Genomic DNA, 17,263 nt, shown 5'->3' on the forward strand with positions numbered 1-17,263 from the left:
CATGGAAGGAAACCGAGGGGGAAATGCAGAGGGTTGTTGGATGAAGCTGGAGATGACTGCCACTCCTGCATTTAAGCTTCTGTCTGCTGTGAGGATTGGATTTGGTTTTAATGCTGCTCTTTGTGGGAGAGGCACAGGAATAAATAGTATTATGGTTGCAACTTAGTCATTATTAAAATGATTAATTGAATCATAGAATCTCAGAATGGTTTGGGTTGGAAGGGACCTTAAAGCTCATCTCGTTCCACTCCCTGCCATGGGCAGGGACACCTTTCACTCGACCAGGTTGCTCCAAGACCTGTCTAACCTGGCCCCAGGGATGGGGCAGCCGCAGCTACTTGGGCAATCTGTGCCAGTCCCAAGTTGCTGTAAATTCAAAGAGGATTCCTAGTTTCTTGTTTGATTTTATTTTTTACAGTTTTTTTCTCTCCTAGCTCAGCATCACTACAACAGGCATCAGAGTGACACTCCTGGGCTGGTCAGTGTGGCTTTGCAGATGAGCTCCCTGTGAGCTGTGGTTTTTCCTTGGCTCTGCTCCACCACCGTGATTACACTTCCTCCCCCCTGCCCCACAGCACCACTTTTTTATTTGGAAAATTTAGCATCTTTTAAACCCCAAGGAGGGTAGGAATGGACCAGAGAGCTCAAATCATAGTGGGGTGATGACTTGTCAGGTCTGTTCTGCTGAGGAGCAGGAGACTCCACAAGTAGGATGAGCTGGGACACCATGGGATTTCTGCTGGATTTTGCAATGTGCTTCAGGAAAAGGGAGTACTGTGACAGACTCTTCTGGAGTTGGCTCTGTTCCTGGTTAATATCCTTGCATAGTGCTACTTGCTGTGGCTGCAAGTTACTTGTACATCAACATCCATAATGCAGCTGCTGTACCTCGTTGTGCTTTACCTTGGGGCTGTGAGGAAGCATCTAAGGAAATTTGCTTTGCTGGAGTTGTAATTCCTAATAGGAATCTTAAAAAAAGGAATAAACCAGGTTGGTAGCACTAAAATGTTCTTGAAAGACAAAACACGTGTGAGACGTGCTGAGCGCTTTGCTGTGGCTTGTGGCTCTGCTGTGCAAGAGTGTAGAGCAATCTGCTGTTCCCACAAGACTCTGAGAATTGCTGCTGGTGCGGCAGTGGGCTGAGCTGTGGCTGTACCCAGCGTGCCTTATGCTTCATGCTGGCTTTGCCACTGTAGAGCATATGCAGGAGGAGCAAAAGGTGCTTTTCTTGCTTCTCTTAGAATTTCTCCTCTTAACTTCCCATTGGAAGGCATATGGCAACTTGATCACAGGGCAGTTGGTGTGGATTTACACCACACTGATAATTGTGCCTGTGCATCTTCTGTCCATAGGGAGTGTGAAGTAGCTGCTCTCTGTTTACCTTGACCGTTAATCACCACTCAGGTGGAGCAGGGAGAACAGCCAAAGATGCTCACAGCAGAGTGGCTAACCCCTGTGACTTGCCCAGGCACCCTTTAATCATGTAATTCCACCTGGAATAACATAACCTTGAGGCAGGTTGTGGCACAGGAGTGTCAGCACCTGAAGGGAGCCAACAAGAAAGACAGGGACTTTTTACAAGAGCATGAAGTGACAGAACAAGTGGGAATGGATTCAAATTAAAAGAGAGTAGATTTGGATTAGGTATTAGGGAGAAGCTGTTTGCCGTGAAGAGGGTGAGCCCCTGGTACAGGTTGTCTAGAGAAGCTGTGGAAGTGTTCCAGGCCGGGTTGGACAGGGCTTGGAGTAACCTAGTCTAGTCCCTGCCCATGACAGGGGGTGTGGAACAAGATGGACTTGTAACGTCCCTTCTGACCCAAGCTATCCTGGGATTCTGTAATTCTATGAAACAGGTGATGGAGTTGGTGAGGGAGATCCTCATGTTGGAATGCAGAAGGCTGCTCTTGTCGGAAACCAAAGGGAAAAATGGCCGTTCCAGGAGTTCCAGTTTCAAATGGTTTAGGTTTTTTTCTTCGAAAGATCGGGGGTAATGGGTAGCCTGGTAATTTGCGTCTGGATTTTGTAACACCACCATAAGGCATTGGTAGTAGCAGTGCCCCAACAGTTATTGTCAGGGATTTAGTAGCAATCCCTGCTGTATGTCGTGCATGTGCCTGTGACATTGATTGTACTGTTTTCCAGTGTATCAGACTGGAAAAGCTGAAAAGTAAGTTAGCAATGCCGTGAAACCTTCAGCCATCTGTGTTCCCCTTGTGCAGTGCAGCTGAGCTATTGGTGGTGTGGAACCTCCTGTGCCAGGATGAGCAGGACAGGCATTTTGGCCTCAGAAAGCACCGGTGCACTGGATTTAGCGCAGCATCCTCATGGTAGTCATAGGGTCAGACTGTACTAAAGCTGTCCTTAGCCTTTGTACACTCCAGTCATAAGAGTTTAATTAAATATTACTGGTTTGTGCTATGGTGATTGTGCTCTCCACTGCATAAATCCTGTTTTCCTGAGCTGCCACTCTTTCAGAGAGTACGAAGCACGTTTAGAGCGATACAGCGAACGGATCTGGACGTGCAAGAGCACAGGAAGCAGCCAGCTGACACACAAAGAGGCATGGGAGGAGGAGCAGGAGGTTGCTGAGCTGTAAGTACCAGTGGAATCATGGGTTTGTGCCTGTTTTTAGGTGTTGGGCATAAGAGTGCGCTTGGGAATGTGTGTGGCTAGTTTGTGAGGTGAGGTAAGGAGCTGTAAGGAGATCTGGGGATTCTGGAGTTGAAATAGAGTCCAAATTTTATGCCATCACTAATGCAGTTGGGTAATTTACTTATTTAGTGCTGTATCTTGGTATTACTTGAACCAAAATAGTTCAGCATATGGCTCTTGGCATATTTTAAAGCCCCTTGAGTAATGGGAATATTTCAGAGGGGAAAATAACAAATCTTGAACAATGTAAAGTAAAAATAGAGTAAAAATAGTCTTTTGAAGTGTTTGAGATCAGCCAGGTCCACACCTGTAATTATTTTCTCCAGATCTGCTTTAGAGTTATTGCACTAAATAAAAAAAAGCTATAGTGAGACTTTGGAGAATCTGCTCTACTTGAAACACCAAGAGTCCTTGCTCTGTGCAGACTGTGTTCCTCTGGGCTGCTGTGGCCCTGACCACCTCCTCTAGCCCACAGGAATCCTCGGATGAGATCCAGCATGGCCCTTGTCATGGAAGTGAATTTTCTGTAAAAGTGCAAGTCCTTGTCTCAACCAACACATATAATTTACTGTGTGATTACCAAGTTGCAGGAATTATGCCAAACAAGTGACGTATTTCTCCATTCTGTCAACTGATGACTTGGACTTCTGTGACTTTTTTTCTCCTGGATTTAAACTGCAGAGAGTGTCAGGAGTACCATCTAAGAGGTGGAACTTTCTGCTGCTTCTCTTCTCGTTTCTGATAATTGGTAAAGAGTTCACAGCCTTCTCCTAAGGAGAAATTCACCATCATTTGTGATTACTCACGACCTTAAAGTCAACAAATATGAAACCCATTTGCTAATAGTCCTAATTTCTTTGAGGGGTGACACACTACTGCCTTCAGGCTTTGCTCCCCGGTGTTCTTGTTTGAGAGGGCAGTGCAGAGCCAGCTCCATAAACTTACAATCCTGAGTCAAAACCCAGTGGTCTAGTGCTACTTTCTTTTGGTTATCCATGTTGGATTGATTGACCACTTCTGGAAACCTTAAGAAATGTCAAAGAAATAGAAATGGGAGATTGCTCAATAACAAATTTAGCTATAGTCTCTCTGAACTGGGGGGCGGGCGGGGGGAGAGCAGGGAAAGATTCTGTGCAATGAGATTTTGGTCTTGTCTCTTTGAAAGAGGATGAAAAGCTTCCCAGGCAGTTTGTCTGCTTTAGTACCTGACACTAAGCTGGATAAAAAAGTTCATTTAGACAGGTTGCTGAAGGAATACATTTGCTTATGGCAGTTGTAACACAGCACATGTAGCTGAGGGTTCTCAGCCACGGATCCAGGAATCTGGGAAACTGAAAGTGCTTTGGAAAAATGGAGTATTTTGTTCCTCCTTACGGTAACTTGAAACGGACTTCACTTTTTAGCCAGGAGGCTTTATGCAACATATTTCTTAGTACCCCTGTCAGCTACCTGACGTCAGCTTTTAGAAGGGAAAGAAGGGAAGTAATTCCGTCACAGTCCTTTCTCTTCTTGGAATGAAAAAAGTTTGAAGATCATGATGTCGTGAAACACATATGATATTTTTCTCTGGCGAGATAATTCAATTGTGTAAACCTGCCCCTGTCTTTACTGTGCTGGCAGTCTTGTTGGGGAAAGAAGGAAATGCTTAATCTTCATCAGAATCATGGTGTTATTGGAAACAAACATTTTGAAGGAACAAGCCTCAGGATAATTGCATCATCTTGATCTATATTTAATATCTAACAGAGAAGCAGTAATAACCATCATGAAAGGGTTCACACTCAGTGCTGCTCTTCCTGAGTGTTTACAGTATTCCTTCTGGGAAGGACCAGGACAATTGGGATTTTCATGCCAGCTAACACCTGGGGGAGTGCTGGGGGAAGGGAGGGCAGCAAAAAGCCCTTGGATGTTTCCATGCTAATGGGGCATCTGCCTCAAACATTGTTCTGGCTGTTAACAGGAATTCCTGGAACTGGGAAATGGGAGGCTACTTTGCATTTGGGCTTTTATTCCCTGAATAATGAAAATTTCTGTGCTTGCTCAGCTTAAAGGAGGAGTTCCCTATCTGGTATGAGAAACTGGTCCTGGAAATAGTCCACCACAACACTGTGTCATTGGAAAAGTTGGTGGATGCAGCTTGGTTGGAGATCATGACCAAATTTGCAGTGGGAGAAGAGTGTGACTTTGAGGTAAGAATATGTTTTCTATTTTATCCCATGCTTCTGCACAGGGCTAATTCCAGATAGCTAAAGGGAGGAGATGGGAAGAATATGTTGACCACTCAAGTTATTAGAAGGGTGTGAAAATTTATTCTCTATAGAACCCCAATGATAGCACCTGCTTTTGGATGGAAAATGGTTCTGTAAGCCATACTTCTAGTGGAAGGTGTCCCTGTCCATGGCAGGGATTTGGAACTGGATTATCTTTTAAGGACTCTCCAACTCAAGCCATTCCAGGATCCTGGAATATTACCAAGAGAAAAATGACTGTGTGCATGGGAAATAGATAAAATTGTTATGCTGCTTAAATATGTGATGGTCTGTGTATATATAAATACATAATTAGATTCAAAGAAATTAAAAATTATCTGTCATAATCTTTTCACCTGACACATAGCCAGAAGGAGCAGTAGTCTGAAACAAATGGAGCTTGAAGTCAAAGCCTAAAAATCTCTAAGAAGGCTCTGATTTGAAAATTCCCTCCAAAACTGGGAATGTTGATGAAAACTCAAACTTTTTTTTTTTTTTTTAGTGTTGTGTGTGAGCAGTGTTTAGGGCATAGTCTCTAAACTGGGGTTGCTGTGAAACACACTTGCACCTTGTGCACATACTGTGTCCTTAGGCTGAGAAAGCAGCATTGGAAAACCCTGTGGGTTGGGAGTTTTGCTTTGAGGTCATCTTAGCTCATATTTTTCTCTTAAGCCCATTAGCTCACCTGTCTTGTTCAGGTTCAGTCTTCACCAATATTTCCATGCAGGTTGGTAAGGAGAAAATGTTGCCTGTAAAAGTTGTGAAAATACATCCCCTGGAGAAAGTTGACGAAGAGGCCTCGGAAAAGAAGTCTGAGGAAGCCTGTGATTCTCCGTCCAGTGACAAGGAGAACTCCAGCCAGGCAGCCCAGGACAACCAGAAGGAAGCTATGCTGAAGGAGGATGATAACAGGAGGGACAGTATGAGTAAGTAGTGAGCAGCTTGGCAGTAGGTAGCACCTGGCAGTGAGTATTGGAGTTTATGTGCATGTTGGGGCTGGGCTGTGAATGTTTAAACAGTCTTGTGTGGTAAAAATCCAGAAGTTGTCCTTGTTAGTGGTGAATTTTTGGGGCATCACTGCTGTTGGCTTTCAGCTGTTCTTGCCTGTTCTAAAGCAGAAAATGTGCTGTCATTCTAAGGTGTAATACCAAAAGCAGTGCATGAAATGTGTAAACTTCTAAAGTATAACAAGTGTATTTTAAAAAAAATGAGGGGAACAGCAAAGGTTCATTCAGAATTACAAAGTTCTGCTGCAATGTTCATCCTCAGAGGAAGCCTCCCTAGTTCTAAAGTGTGTTTTTTGGAGTCAGAGACAAGCTCTAATTCTCTTTGTCCCCAGTAGTTACAAAAAATAAGAGGGTTATTTTCATTTTTAGTTTATTCTCTTTCCAGTTTTCATATGGCAAGACAAAATATTTTTTTTTGGTAAGAGTTCAAAATAAAGCATCATTTGAAACCTTGTTCCCCTTTCACATGTTCCTCCTTGCTGCAGAGCTAAGTAGTGGTGTCCAAGGCTTTTCTTGACTCTGAGAAGATGTTGTTGAAAGAAAAAAAAAAAAAACACCAAGCAAACACTATAAGCTTGTCCTGTGCAACTTCTTAAAATGGAATTATAAGATTCTTTAAAACAGATTACAAAAAGTGTTTTCAAACAAACCAACCCCAATCCCACGATATAGTTCTAACCTGGAGAGCTTTATTTTAAAGTCTCATAAATGAATAAACTGTTGGGATTTGTAAATAGTGACTCCAGCATATGGGAAAGTGTGTGTAATCTCCTCTGATGTGGGGAAGAGGAAACTTGGAAAATAGCCCAGCAAGCAAATAGCAAAGTCAGGAGTAGAAAAGAGGTTCTAATAAGGTCTAGTACTGAGCTTAATAATTCAGCTCTTTCTGATGGGTACTGGGAAAAGTTATGAGCTGTTCTGATTTCATTGCAGTGCTCTGTATAATCAGGAAGCAAAAGAAAGGTGTTTCAGAAACAATCTGGCCTTATACACATCATTTGAAGCAGCGGTTGTGCTTGGAGAGGGGCTAATGATGCTTTATTTATACATGTATTTTTTATTGAGTGGTGGTGATCTCAAGATGCCACATAAGAGGCATGGGAAGTACCTTTTACTTAAAAATGCTCAGTGACCAAATTTACAGCAGCAGTTTTATATCTGGGTGTTTGAAAAAGATTTACCACGATCCTTTGTGCATTGGTGTGCAGTATTCCAGCAGCTGTGGGCATTGCCAGTGCAGCACTCCATGATTGGGTACTGCGGGAATGAGAGTTCCTGCTCCTGTTTCAGTCTCTGACTCAGTTGGTTCTGGCCTGTGTGTAGTCAGCTCTGTAAGCTGGGACTGTTCTGCTCTTTCTGGAAAAGATGAACCTCAACATTTTCCAGCTCAAGATGCTGACAGAGTCATAACCTAAGCAGTAAACACTCATTCTTTTAACTCTTCTACTTATACATATGCTGTTACTAAAACTATATTTTATTGCTAATGCTTTTATATTCTGGGTTATAAGAGAACATAGGCTCACAGTAACATCACTGAAACGAATTATTCCAGAGTGCGCTAATATAGTTACATAGCATTTCTTACAGTTACACAGCAGACTACAGAAGTAGGAAATGCTGGCTTGCTGGCTTGCATCCACAGAGGCTGGGGGTTCCCAGCCACACTGACCTGGACTTTTTCTCTCTAATAATGTTCACACGTGGCCACGTGATGTGGGTTGAAGTCACTACACTAGAGTGAGTAACTGAAAGCAGTAACAAGCTCTGTATAACCATGATGTAAGAGCTGTGTGTGCCTGTGTGCACACGAGGGGGCAGAGCAAACCTTGGCAGTTCTGTTAATACTTGTGTCAAACTTGCTGGTTTTGTTGGAGGAGAAATGGGGCAGAGAAAGATGGTTTCAGTCTCTCTGCTTAGGAGTCTACTCTCCTTCAGAAGCTGAAAAAAAGGCTTTATACCAGCTCTGTTGCATCATTTGTGCAGTCCGAAGTGACTTTATATTTTTAGTTGCTTAGGGAATGAACTCTGGATAATCTGCAGGAGCAAGAGGAAAGGCTAGATTGTCCTGAAAATTGATGGTGAACTGAAGGCAGGTTCTGTAGCTTGAGCTGGACTTGAAACCAGTACTGCTCTGGAAAATCCGAAATAAAGTCAATTCAGGAGACAACACAATATAGATGCTTTAGAAACACAGAATCAACTGTGTTGGAAGGGGCCTTAAAGACCCTCTCATTCCAACCCCCTGCCATGGACAGGGACACCTTTCAGTAGACCATTTTCCTAGGAGCTCCATTCGCCTGGCTTTGAACGCTTCCAGGGATAAACGTATGTTTTATTACAATACAAGGCACCAACAAATTGAGTTGGCTTTTTAAAATTAACTTTAGGATGGAATGGATAGTAATTTCTTCTTCCTCACCCAAATATCCACGTGGTGTTTGATGGAATTCCATATAGTCATCCCTATTTGTGGAATCTAGAAAGTAAATCACAAAAGAAGAGGTCTTGGGTTTATACCATGTTAGCTGTAATGGTGCTGAAGCTTCAGTGCTCTATTATGTGATGCTGAGATCTATATATTTAAGTTTTATTTAGGTTTAACATCTGTAGAGGAATTCCTTGTGGAGCGGGGGCATAGGATACCCCAGGAGAGCTTGGGCATCCCAGGGCTGTTGCAGAAGTACCCCTGACGGGGCCTCAGGCTGAAGATAGGCTTGCAAGGCACCTGCTAGCCAGCAGCCTTGAACAGCCTTGGGAAAAGGCTGGTCAGCTCCCCCGCCGCTTAGAGGTCCTCATGGGAAAGAGGCGTGAATTTTGCAAAGTATAACTTGGTGAAGGTAAACAATAAAACTGGAGCACGATGCTCAAATCGTATCGGTGTTCGTGTCGTGAGTCCGGCTGGCTCTCCTGCACCTGGGACACCCCCCCTGCTAAAAACATCTCCCTGCTAAAAACATCTACTTGTATTCTCTGTATATTTAGTAGATAATTACTCTTATCCCTCATCCTCGCTGTATTGTTTTCTTTGAATCCTAGGAAGAAATTCTTCCCTTGGAGAGTGGTGAGGCTCTGGCACAGGTTGCCCAGAGAAGCTGTGGCTGCCCCATCCCTGGAAGTGTTAAGGCCAGGTTGGACAGGGCTTGGAGTGCACTGGTCTAGTGGAAGGTGTCTCTGGTCTAGTGAAGGGGGGTGGAGTGAGATGAGCTTTAAGGTCCCTTCCAACTCAAACTATTCCATGATTCTATGGTAGCCACAAACGTAAAACATTTGGAGATTGCTTTCTTCTTAAGACAAAATTGAGTCAGCGATTCCTGACATGGAATTATTTCAAAGAAGGCATGGCAGAGGCAGCCTGGGCTGTTGGCAGGAGTTCCCTAACCAGGTTTACTGGTTGGTTTATGGAACCTGTCTCCCCTTCATAAATCTTACAGATATTTTCTACCTTTGCACAGGTGGTTGCAGCTTACTGTCTGCAGAGAGATGAGTTTAAATGAAGATGGTCCTTTGTACTCCCTGAAGACAGGTGTTACCTCCTTAGTTCAGAGCTGGTCAGGGCCTCCATTTCAGCCTGTATCTTCCAGCTATTTCTAAAACCCAGTTTGGGTTATTTTCCTAATGTTCTAGTTCAACCAAACACTGTGCAGATAGCGAGAAGTAGGATGCCCAGTCCAGTGGTGGTCTGGATTTTTGAACTTTTTTTTTTTTTTTTTTTTTTTTTTACTGTAGCAATAAGACAGTGTCTTGCCTTCCTTTTTCAGATGATCGAGCACGTAGGTCTCCTCGGAAGCTTCCCGCTTCATTGAAGAAGGAAGAAAGGAAGTGGGTTCCACCTAAATTCCTGCCACACAAATATGATGTCAAACTGAAAAATGAAGATAAGGTAAGTTGTCTGCTTGAGTTCTTTCTCTTACAACATGAATATGGAAGTTTAATTAATCACTGTTGGTGATTATACAGCACAATGTAGTACTTGCTTGCTGGCGTCATGGTGCTGGATGTGGGATAGTTGTCTGAGGCTGAGCAGCCTGGCTGTTTCTATCTGTAATTAGGTTTTGTGCATGGAAACACTTGGTACCATACACACTGAGTCACAGATCTTTAGTGTGGTTGCTGTTAAGTGCCTCGCCTCTGGTCATGCAGTTAATGAGACCAGTGAAATCATGAGTGGCAGTTGTTGCTCTTGTCCTAACCAAGCTGCTCTGAGTTGGAGGTGGCAGTGCTTTGGGAAGCTCTGGGTAGCTGCAGCACTGCTCTATACTTTTTGTCTGCTCTTCGCTAATTTGACACGTGAGGCAGTGCTGACCTCAGTGAGTACCATGTGCAGAGCTGCTCCTCTGGTCTCAGGAAAAAAATCAAGCACAAATACGTGAAAGCTTTAAAGTCAGTAGCAAGCACAAGCTGGAGGAAGGTCAGAGATAAAACAGTGGGTTTTGGCAAAAAATCTGCATGATACACCCATGGTTTTTACTGTTTTGACTGTCTGATTCTCCTACCAATCTCTGTGTGTCTCAGTTCTGCAAGTTCTGTTCGGTTTGGGTCTTTCCAAGAGAGCTTTGAATGAGCTTAGAGTTTTTGGACATGAAGAAGTACAATGATCCTGGTTCCTTTTAGCCATATGATCTGTATTTATATGTGGGTAGAAGTTAATCATTAACAGTGTGTCTGTTATCTCCAAGATCATCAGCAACGTTCCAGCAGATAGCTTAGTCCGTACAGAGCGTCCTCCCAACAAGGAGATCCTGAGGTACTTCATCCGTCACAATGCGCTACGTGCTGGCACGTGTGAGAATGCCCCATGGGTTGTGGAGGATGAGTTAGTGAAGAAATACTCTCTCCCCAGTAAATTCAGTGACTTCTTGCTTGACCCACATAAGGTAAGAATTCCTAAAAGTACCTGGTTTGCTTTCTCACCCGTTCCTTGGGTCTTGGCGGAGACCTCAGTGTGCTGGTTGGGTTTTAGAACCACAAAATCATTGGGGTTGGAAAAGCCCCCAAAGATCATCAAGCCTGTTACCCAGCACCACCAAGGCCACCACTAAACTGTGTCCCCAAGTGCCACTTCCACATATCTGTTAAATCCAGAGGGAAGCAGAACAGGAAAACCTACTCTTTTGAAGGTTGACCTTTTGAGAGGTGACATGGCTTGAGCATCTGAAACAGTGGTCTGCTCTGAAAATTTGAGATGCAACTGCCTTTTAGTTTTTCCAGTAGTTTGCATTGCTTGTCTACAAGTAAAGATATGATTTCCTAGTGTAACAGAAATGGGAGAGGCACAGTCCTTATGTGGTAATGTCAGGTATTGGGCACAAGAGCTGGATGCATGTGACTTCATGAGGCCTGGTTCGTGTACAGGGCTGCATTGAGTGATGCCACATACTACAAATTTAGTATTGAATACGTACGAAGCAGGAATAGGTTCTTCCAGCCTTTTGTGCTAACCAGCCAAATATAATATTAACCAACTAAATGCTGTACTGTGAGATACAGGGTTTTAAAATACATCTTTTGGTGTAGAAAGCACTGTTTTATTCATTTAGTAAGCTCATTTTTTCATAGACTCTGTCAAGTGTTGTTCTAAAACTAGAAGATAAATATTTGTTCAGGACAAGGGGGAATGACTTCAAACTCACACAGAGTAGGTTTAAGTTGAATATTGAGAAAAAATTCTTCCCTGTGAGGGTGGTGGGGCCCTGGCACAGGTTGCACAGAGAAGCTGTTGCTGCCCCATCTCTGGAAGTGTCCAAGGCCAGGTTGGACAGGGCTTGGAGCAACCTGGTCTAGAGTGAAAGGTGTCCCTGCCCATGGCAGAGGCTGGAACAAGATGGTCTTTATGGTGCCTTTCAACCCAGGCCATTCTCTGACTCTGATTATGATTGCAGAAGCCTATTACCCTTAATGCAATGAGCAATTTCATTAGAAAAAACATTAAAACATGGGCAAAAATAATTGATAGAAAGAGAGCTAGATAACCTTTATTTACCTTTCAATAGTAATACAAAATCATTCTTTCTTTAATTTTAGTATATGGCTCTCAACCCCTCAACCAAGAGGAAGAGCTCTCGGTCACCTGACAGAAAGCTTCCTAAGAAATCCAAAGCGGATGGGCCTTCCCTGGGACAGCCACTGAGTCCAACCCTGTGGTGCCATGTGCATTTGGAAAAATCTATAATTGGCTCTCCGCTGAAGGTGAAAAACTCTAAGAACTCAAAATGTCCCAAAGAGGAGCTGGAAGAGGTGATGAAAATTGTGTCACCTGCTAAACTTGGTTCTAACTTTCACATTCCGAAGAGGAACCGACTAGGAAAGGGCAACAACAAATCCTTGGACAAAAAGCCAAGAGGCAAAAGGGTTCTGAATGGGCAGAAGTCATCGGGGAAAGCAAAGTCTCCCAGGAAAGGCTTGAAGACCCCGAAGATGAAAATGAAACAAATGACGCTGCTGGACATGGCTAAAGGTACCACTAAGGTGTCCAGGGCTCCCAGGAATTCTGGAGGCACCCCTGGATCTTCCAGGAAACCCCAGAAACACCTGCCTCCTGCAGCCCTCCATCTCATTGCCTATTACAAAGAAAACAAAGACCGGGAAGACAAAAAAAGTGCTCTTTCCTGCATCATCTCCAAAACAGCTCGGCTGCTCTCCAGTGAGGACCGTGCCCGTCTCCCCGAGGATTTGCGGGGCTTGGTACAGAAACGCTATGAGCTCCTGGAGCACAGGAAGAGATGGGCCACCATGACTGAGGAACAGCGGAAGGAGTACATGAAGAAGAAAAGGGAAAAGCTGAAGGAGAAACTGAAGGAAAGAGCCAAGGAGCGGAAGGAGAAGGAGATGAAGGAAAAACTGGAAAAACAGAGGAGATTTGAGGACCAAGATCTGAAAGGGAAGACATTGCCTACTTTTAAACTGGTTGATACTCCAGAGGGACTTCCTAACACACTTTTTGGGGATGTGGCCATGGTGGTGGAGTTCCTGAGCTGTTACTCAGGGTTATTGATGCCAGATGCTCAGTATCCCATCACAGCAGTGTCCCTAATGGAAGCCCTTTGTGCAGAAAAGGGAGGCTTCCTGTACTTGAACAGAGTACTGGTCATTCTCTTGCAGACCCTGCTGCAGGATGAAATTGCTGAGGATTATGCTGAGCTGGGAATGAAACTTTCTGAAATCCCACTTACTCTGCATTCTGCTTCTGAGTTGGTTCGCCTGTGCCTGCGCAAGTCAGATGTGCAAGAGGAAAGTGAGGTCTCTGATAATGTAGATGAAAGTAAGGATTCAGCAGCTTTTGAGGATAATGAGGTACAGGATGAGTTTTTGGAGAAACTGGAGACATCAGAATTCTTTGAGCTGACTCCTGAAGAGAAATTGCAGATCCTTGGAGCACTGTGTCACCGGATCCTAATGACGTACTCGGTGCAGGACCACGTAGAGGCCAAGCAGCAGGCCTCAGCTGAGCTGTGGAAAGAGCGCCTGGCTGTCCTGAAGGAGGAGAACGACAAGAAGAGGGCAGAGAAACAGAAGCGAAAAGAAATGGTGGCCAAGATCAAGGAAAATGGGAAAGAAGAGCATATGATGGGAAGAAATGAAAAGAAAAAGCACGAGATGATGAAAATAGAGCACCGGGTGGAAATCGAAGCTGATGATATGATCAGTGCTGTGAAGAGCAGGCGCCTTCTTGCCATCCAAGCCAAGAAAGAGAGGGAGCAACAAGAAATACAAATGAGAGGTAAGAAAAATTACCTGGTGAGTAGAGTGTCTGTGTGTTGTGGAATAACTTCATGGCAAAAATGACAGCCTGTTTTCAGAAGCATTTTCTGGTTTTAAGGGATTTGCTCACTGGAGATTTATAATTCAGCTGCTGCGGTTCCTACGGCAGCTTAAAATTAATACATTTAAGAAAAAAGAATACCTACTTCTAGTTTTCTATCTGTGGGTGTCTTTTGTTCAGTACCTTTCTAACTATGGCAGGCCCACAGAGGTTGGACAACACAGTATCTGTTTTGGTACAGAAAACAACCAAGAATTTCTTATGTCCAAACATCATCTAGTTCTTGGGTACAGAGGAGATATTCCTGCCTAAAAGCAGTTCCTATTGCTGCTGCTGGCTCTGCTGCTGTGCCCATGGTCAGGTTGTTGCCAGCAGCCCTTCTCCCAGACCAGGATGTGGGCAGTAAATCTCAGTTTACTGTTTCTTGCTTTAAAGAATTAGTTATGGAGCTGTATAAACTGTCCACTCAAACCTCTCTAAATCATGAATTGCAACACCAGACTTTAAGTAGTGCTGTTTGAGGAGTATGGATGTAAAGAGAGAACGCTTCAGAATTACAGTTTAGGGGGTTTATTGGTTGTAAATGTGGGTACTGGGCAGACAGAAGTAGACAGTGCAGCTCATCTAGGTTGTTATTTCGCTTCTGAAACAAGTGAGGGATAAGCATCCCTCGTGAAGCCTGGCTTTTGCACCTTAGCTGGAATGTGGGAGTATCTGTTCTGGGAGACCAAGAATCACAGAATGGTTTGGGTTGGAAGGGACCTTAAAGTTGATCGCGTTCCAACCCCCCCATCATGGACAAGGACACCTTCCACTAGACCAGGTTGCTCCAAGCCCCGTCCAGCCTGGCCTGGCACAGGTTGCCCAGAGAACCTGTGGCTGCCCCATCCCTGGAAGTGTCCAAGGCCAGGTTGGACAAGGCTTGGAGCAACCTGGTCTAGTGGAAGGCATCCCTGACCATGGCAGTAGGGTTGGAACAAGATGATCTTTAAGGTCTCTTCCACCCCAAACCATTCCGTGATTCTGTGATATGATGGTTTTTATCCAGGATTTCTTCAGCCCTGTTCGTCCTTGCACCTTGAGTTCTTCATTCTTTTTATTTATATATATATATTTTTTTTTTTTTTTTTAAAGAATGGTGGGCAGAAGGTAAACTGAAGAGTGTAAGGTTGTAAAGAACGTTAACTAAAATCCCTGATAAAACTATTTTTTTTTTACTCCCGTGGTCTAGTAAAATAAAAGACAATATTGATATCTGGATGCAATAAAGGAAAGCTAATGCTACTCTGTGCTGATTCCAACAGTGAGGATGGAGAAAGAAGCAGAGGAAGAAAGAATTCGGAGGCATAAAGCTGCTGCTGAGAAAACTTTCCAGGATGGAATTGCCAAAGCCAAGCTGGTGATGCGCAGGACCCCAATTGGCACTGATAGGAATCATAACAGGTGGGAAAGGAAATGACCGTGGGCTTTCATCTCTGCCCTGAGAGAGGCACTGTGTCAGATATGATCCCCCAGGAAGGGATTGATAGGGAGGGTGCATGGAATTGCGGAGGAGAGAGAAGGGGAAGGTGTTTGTGTATATGGAGTGTAGTGGCTGGTTACATGCCCGGCTTTTTGAGGCCCTCCCATGGAGGTCAGGACCAGTGGAGGTTCAGGTGCTGGCATTGGGTGCTCAGGAACCTCGTTAGCATTTTTTCTTTTTTTTTTCATGTTTGTTGCACAGGAATGCTCTTGGAATGGATTCTAAGCAAAGCTTTTCCTCTTTCTCAGCTGTGCTAATATAAAGATATGCATGCATTCAGCTTTTAGTGAGTTGAGCACACACAAGCTTCTCCCCTTGATGCAAAAAAAAATGTGTGTGTATGTGTGTGTAACTAGCCAGAAAAGGGGACAGATACCTATTAACACACATTTCTTACAGGTACTGGCTGTTTTCAGATGAGGTTCCTGGCTTGTTTATTGAGAAAGGCTGGGTACATGACAGTATAGACTACAGATTTACCCTTCCCCACCAGAAAAAGGAAGATTCGAAGAAGGACTGCAGCCCTGGAGGTATGGTCTCTTGAGGGTATTTCCTCTGCTCTATCTGATTGTTCAAATGGAGTCATGAGTGTGAAAGAACTGTCTAGTCCAAGTGTCCTCATGGGGATACTCTGATTTAAGCCTTCTTTTAACTCTAGAAGCCTGCACACAGGAGGTGCTGGTGATACTTCCCTTCTGCTGCTGCAGGTCTGGAGACTTGCCTGCAGTGTTCCACCTAAGGACTGTGGGATGTAGTCTCTCCTAGAAGTAGCGAGGTTGTTGTCAGTTGATACCATCCCTCTGGTTCACCCTGACCCTGCTGAGTTGCAGCATGCCAGACCCTTGCACAATTAGCCTGTTGTGCTGCAGAGTGCGGATGTCCATCACAGTGCTGATACTCCACTGGTGCCAAGACTCCCAGATCAGCCTGTGGAATAGTAACAAGCAGGGCAGTCTGTTAGATATGCACAGCTTTGCTGATTGAGGTTGTTTTGGCAAACATCCCTCTTGCACTTCCTCTCAGCCTGCTCTTCACCTTTGCTGAATGTACAGGTGAGGTGCAAGGGACTTGCTGAACTTGTAGTGCTTCCTCTGTGATTTTGCCTGGCTGACGTGGAGCCTGGGTCCTGGAGCCTTGCAAGCTTGGACATGCACAAAAATCCATCTGTACAGAGGGAAACTTAACAGTTCTGTGTGGAAGTAATTCTTGGGACAGAAGACCCTGCAATAATCTGACTCAGCTGAGTTTCAGTTGCGATCATTTCTTTCTTTTGGAACGTCATATTCTGGCACTGAGTCCATCTGCAGCAGTCCTGCATGGGAGAGCTTACGGAGTTAGATCCAAGCCCTCACCTGGTAGGATTGTCTTAGACAAGGGACAGACTTGTAGAGGAATGGAACAGGGCAAATCTACAGTGAGATCCTTCATCTAGGTGTAACTTTACAGCCACCTGTGTCTTGGTGACTGATTGAGCTGGAGGTGCATCATTCCAAGCTCCTCCATGGGTATATTTTCTTACGTGAACTCTTTCAAATACTGACCAGCTGTTTTCATCTCTCAGCTGCTACCCCAGCCAATGGGCAGAATTTCAGCATGTTCGTTTGGAAACATAACAATCAAAGGCGTAAATGAGCAGAGGCTTAAATTCATGTCAGAGTGTTCATCTCATGTCTGTGATGCTCAGAAATAAAAACTCAGGCTGCTTACACCTCCTTTGGTTCTCAAAGTGCTTTGTCAGTATACAGCTAAAAAGTGAAACTAGTTTTATCTATTTGGAATGGTAGGAATGCTGCTCAGAAATCTACCTGAGCCTTGTGCATTTCTTTTGCAGAGAAGCGGAAGAGCACAGGCAGTGACGGCCGAGGGAACAAGCTGCCCCGCTCCATGCCCACCACGGACCTGCCTGCTGAGACCACCACTCCCAAGCAGGGCCAGAACTTATGGTAACACACACTTTCATGGCTGCAAAGTACTTCAAGTGTAGAGGTCAAGGAATCTAGACAGATTTCTTTTGCTAAACCCTGCTACAAACCTGTTTCTCTTTCAGTGCTGAGCAGTTGGGTTGGTTCAG

General features: G+C 44.3%; 1 protein-coding gene across 1 annotated transcript in view; it reads left to right on the top strand.

Annotated features, from left to right (window-relative positions):
• Positions 1-2,404: 2,404 nt before the first annotated feature.
• The window catches only part of BAZ1B (bromodomain adjacent to zinc finger domain 1B), a gene marked incomplete at its 5' end in the record, with an annotated part of 37,908 nt that continues 23,049 nt past the window's right edge, over positions 2,405-17,263 (top strand). The window contains 9 exons of the mRNA XM_017738125.1: positions 2,405-2,592; positions 4,697-4,841; positions 5,629-5,827; positions 9,670-9,791; positions 10,588-10,785; positions 11,933-13,628; positions 14,975-15,113; positions 15,592-15,722; positions 17,024-17,135. Coding sequence (XP_017593614.1) covers positions 2,405-2,592; positions 4,697-4,841; positions 5,629-5,827; positions 9,670-9,791; positions 10,588-10,785; positions 11,933-13,628; positions 14,975-15,113; positions 15,592-15,722; positions 17,024-17,135 — 2,930 coding nt within the window. The remainder of the gene's footprint in view (positions 2,593-4,696; positions 4,842-5,628; positions 5,828-9,669; positions 9,792-10,587; positions 10,786-11,932; positions 13,629-14,974; positions 15,114-15,591; positions 15,723-17,023; positions 17,136-17,263) is intronic.

Source organism: Corvus brachyrhynchos, unplaced genomic scaffold, assembly GCF_000691975.1.
Source record: "Corvus brachyrhynchos isolate BGI_N302 unplaced genomic scaffold, ASM69197v1 scaffold137, whole genome shotgun sequence".
In the NCBI taxonomy this organism is placed as follows: Eukaryota; Metazoa; Chordata; class Aves; order Passeriformes; family Corvidae; genus Corvus; species Corvus brachyrhynchos.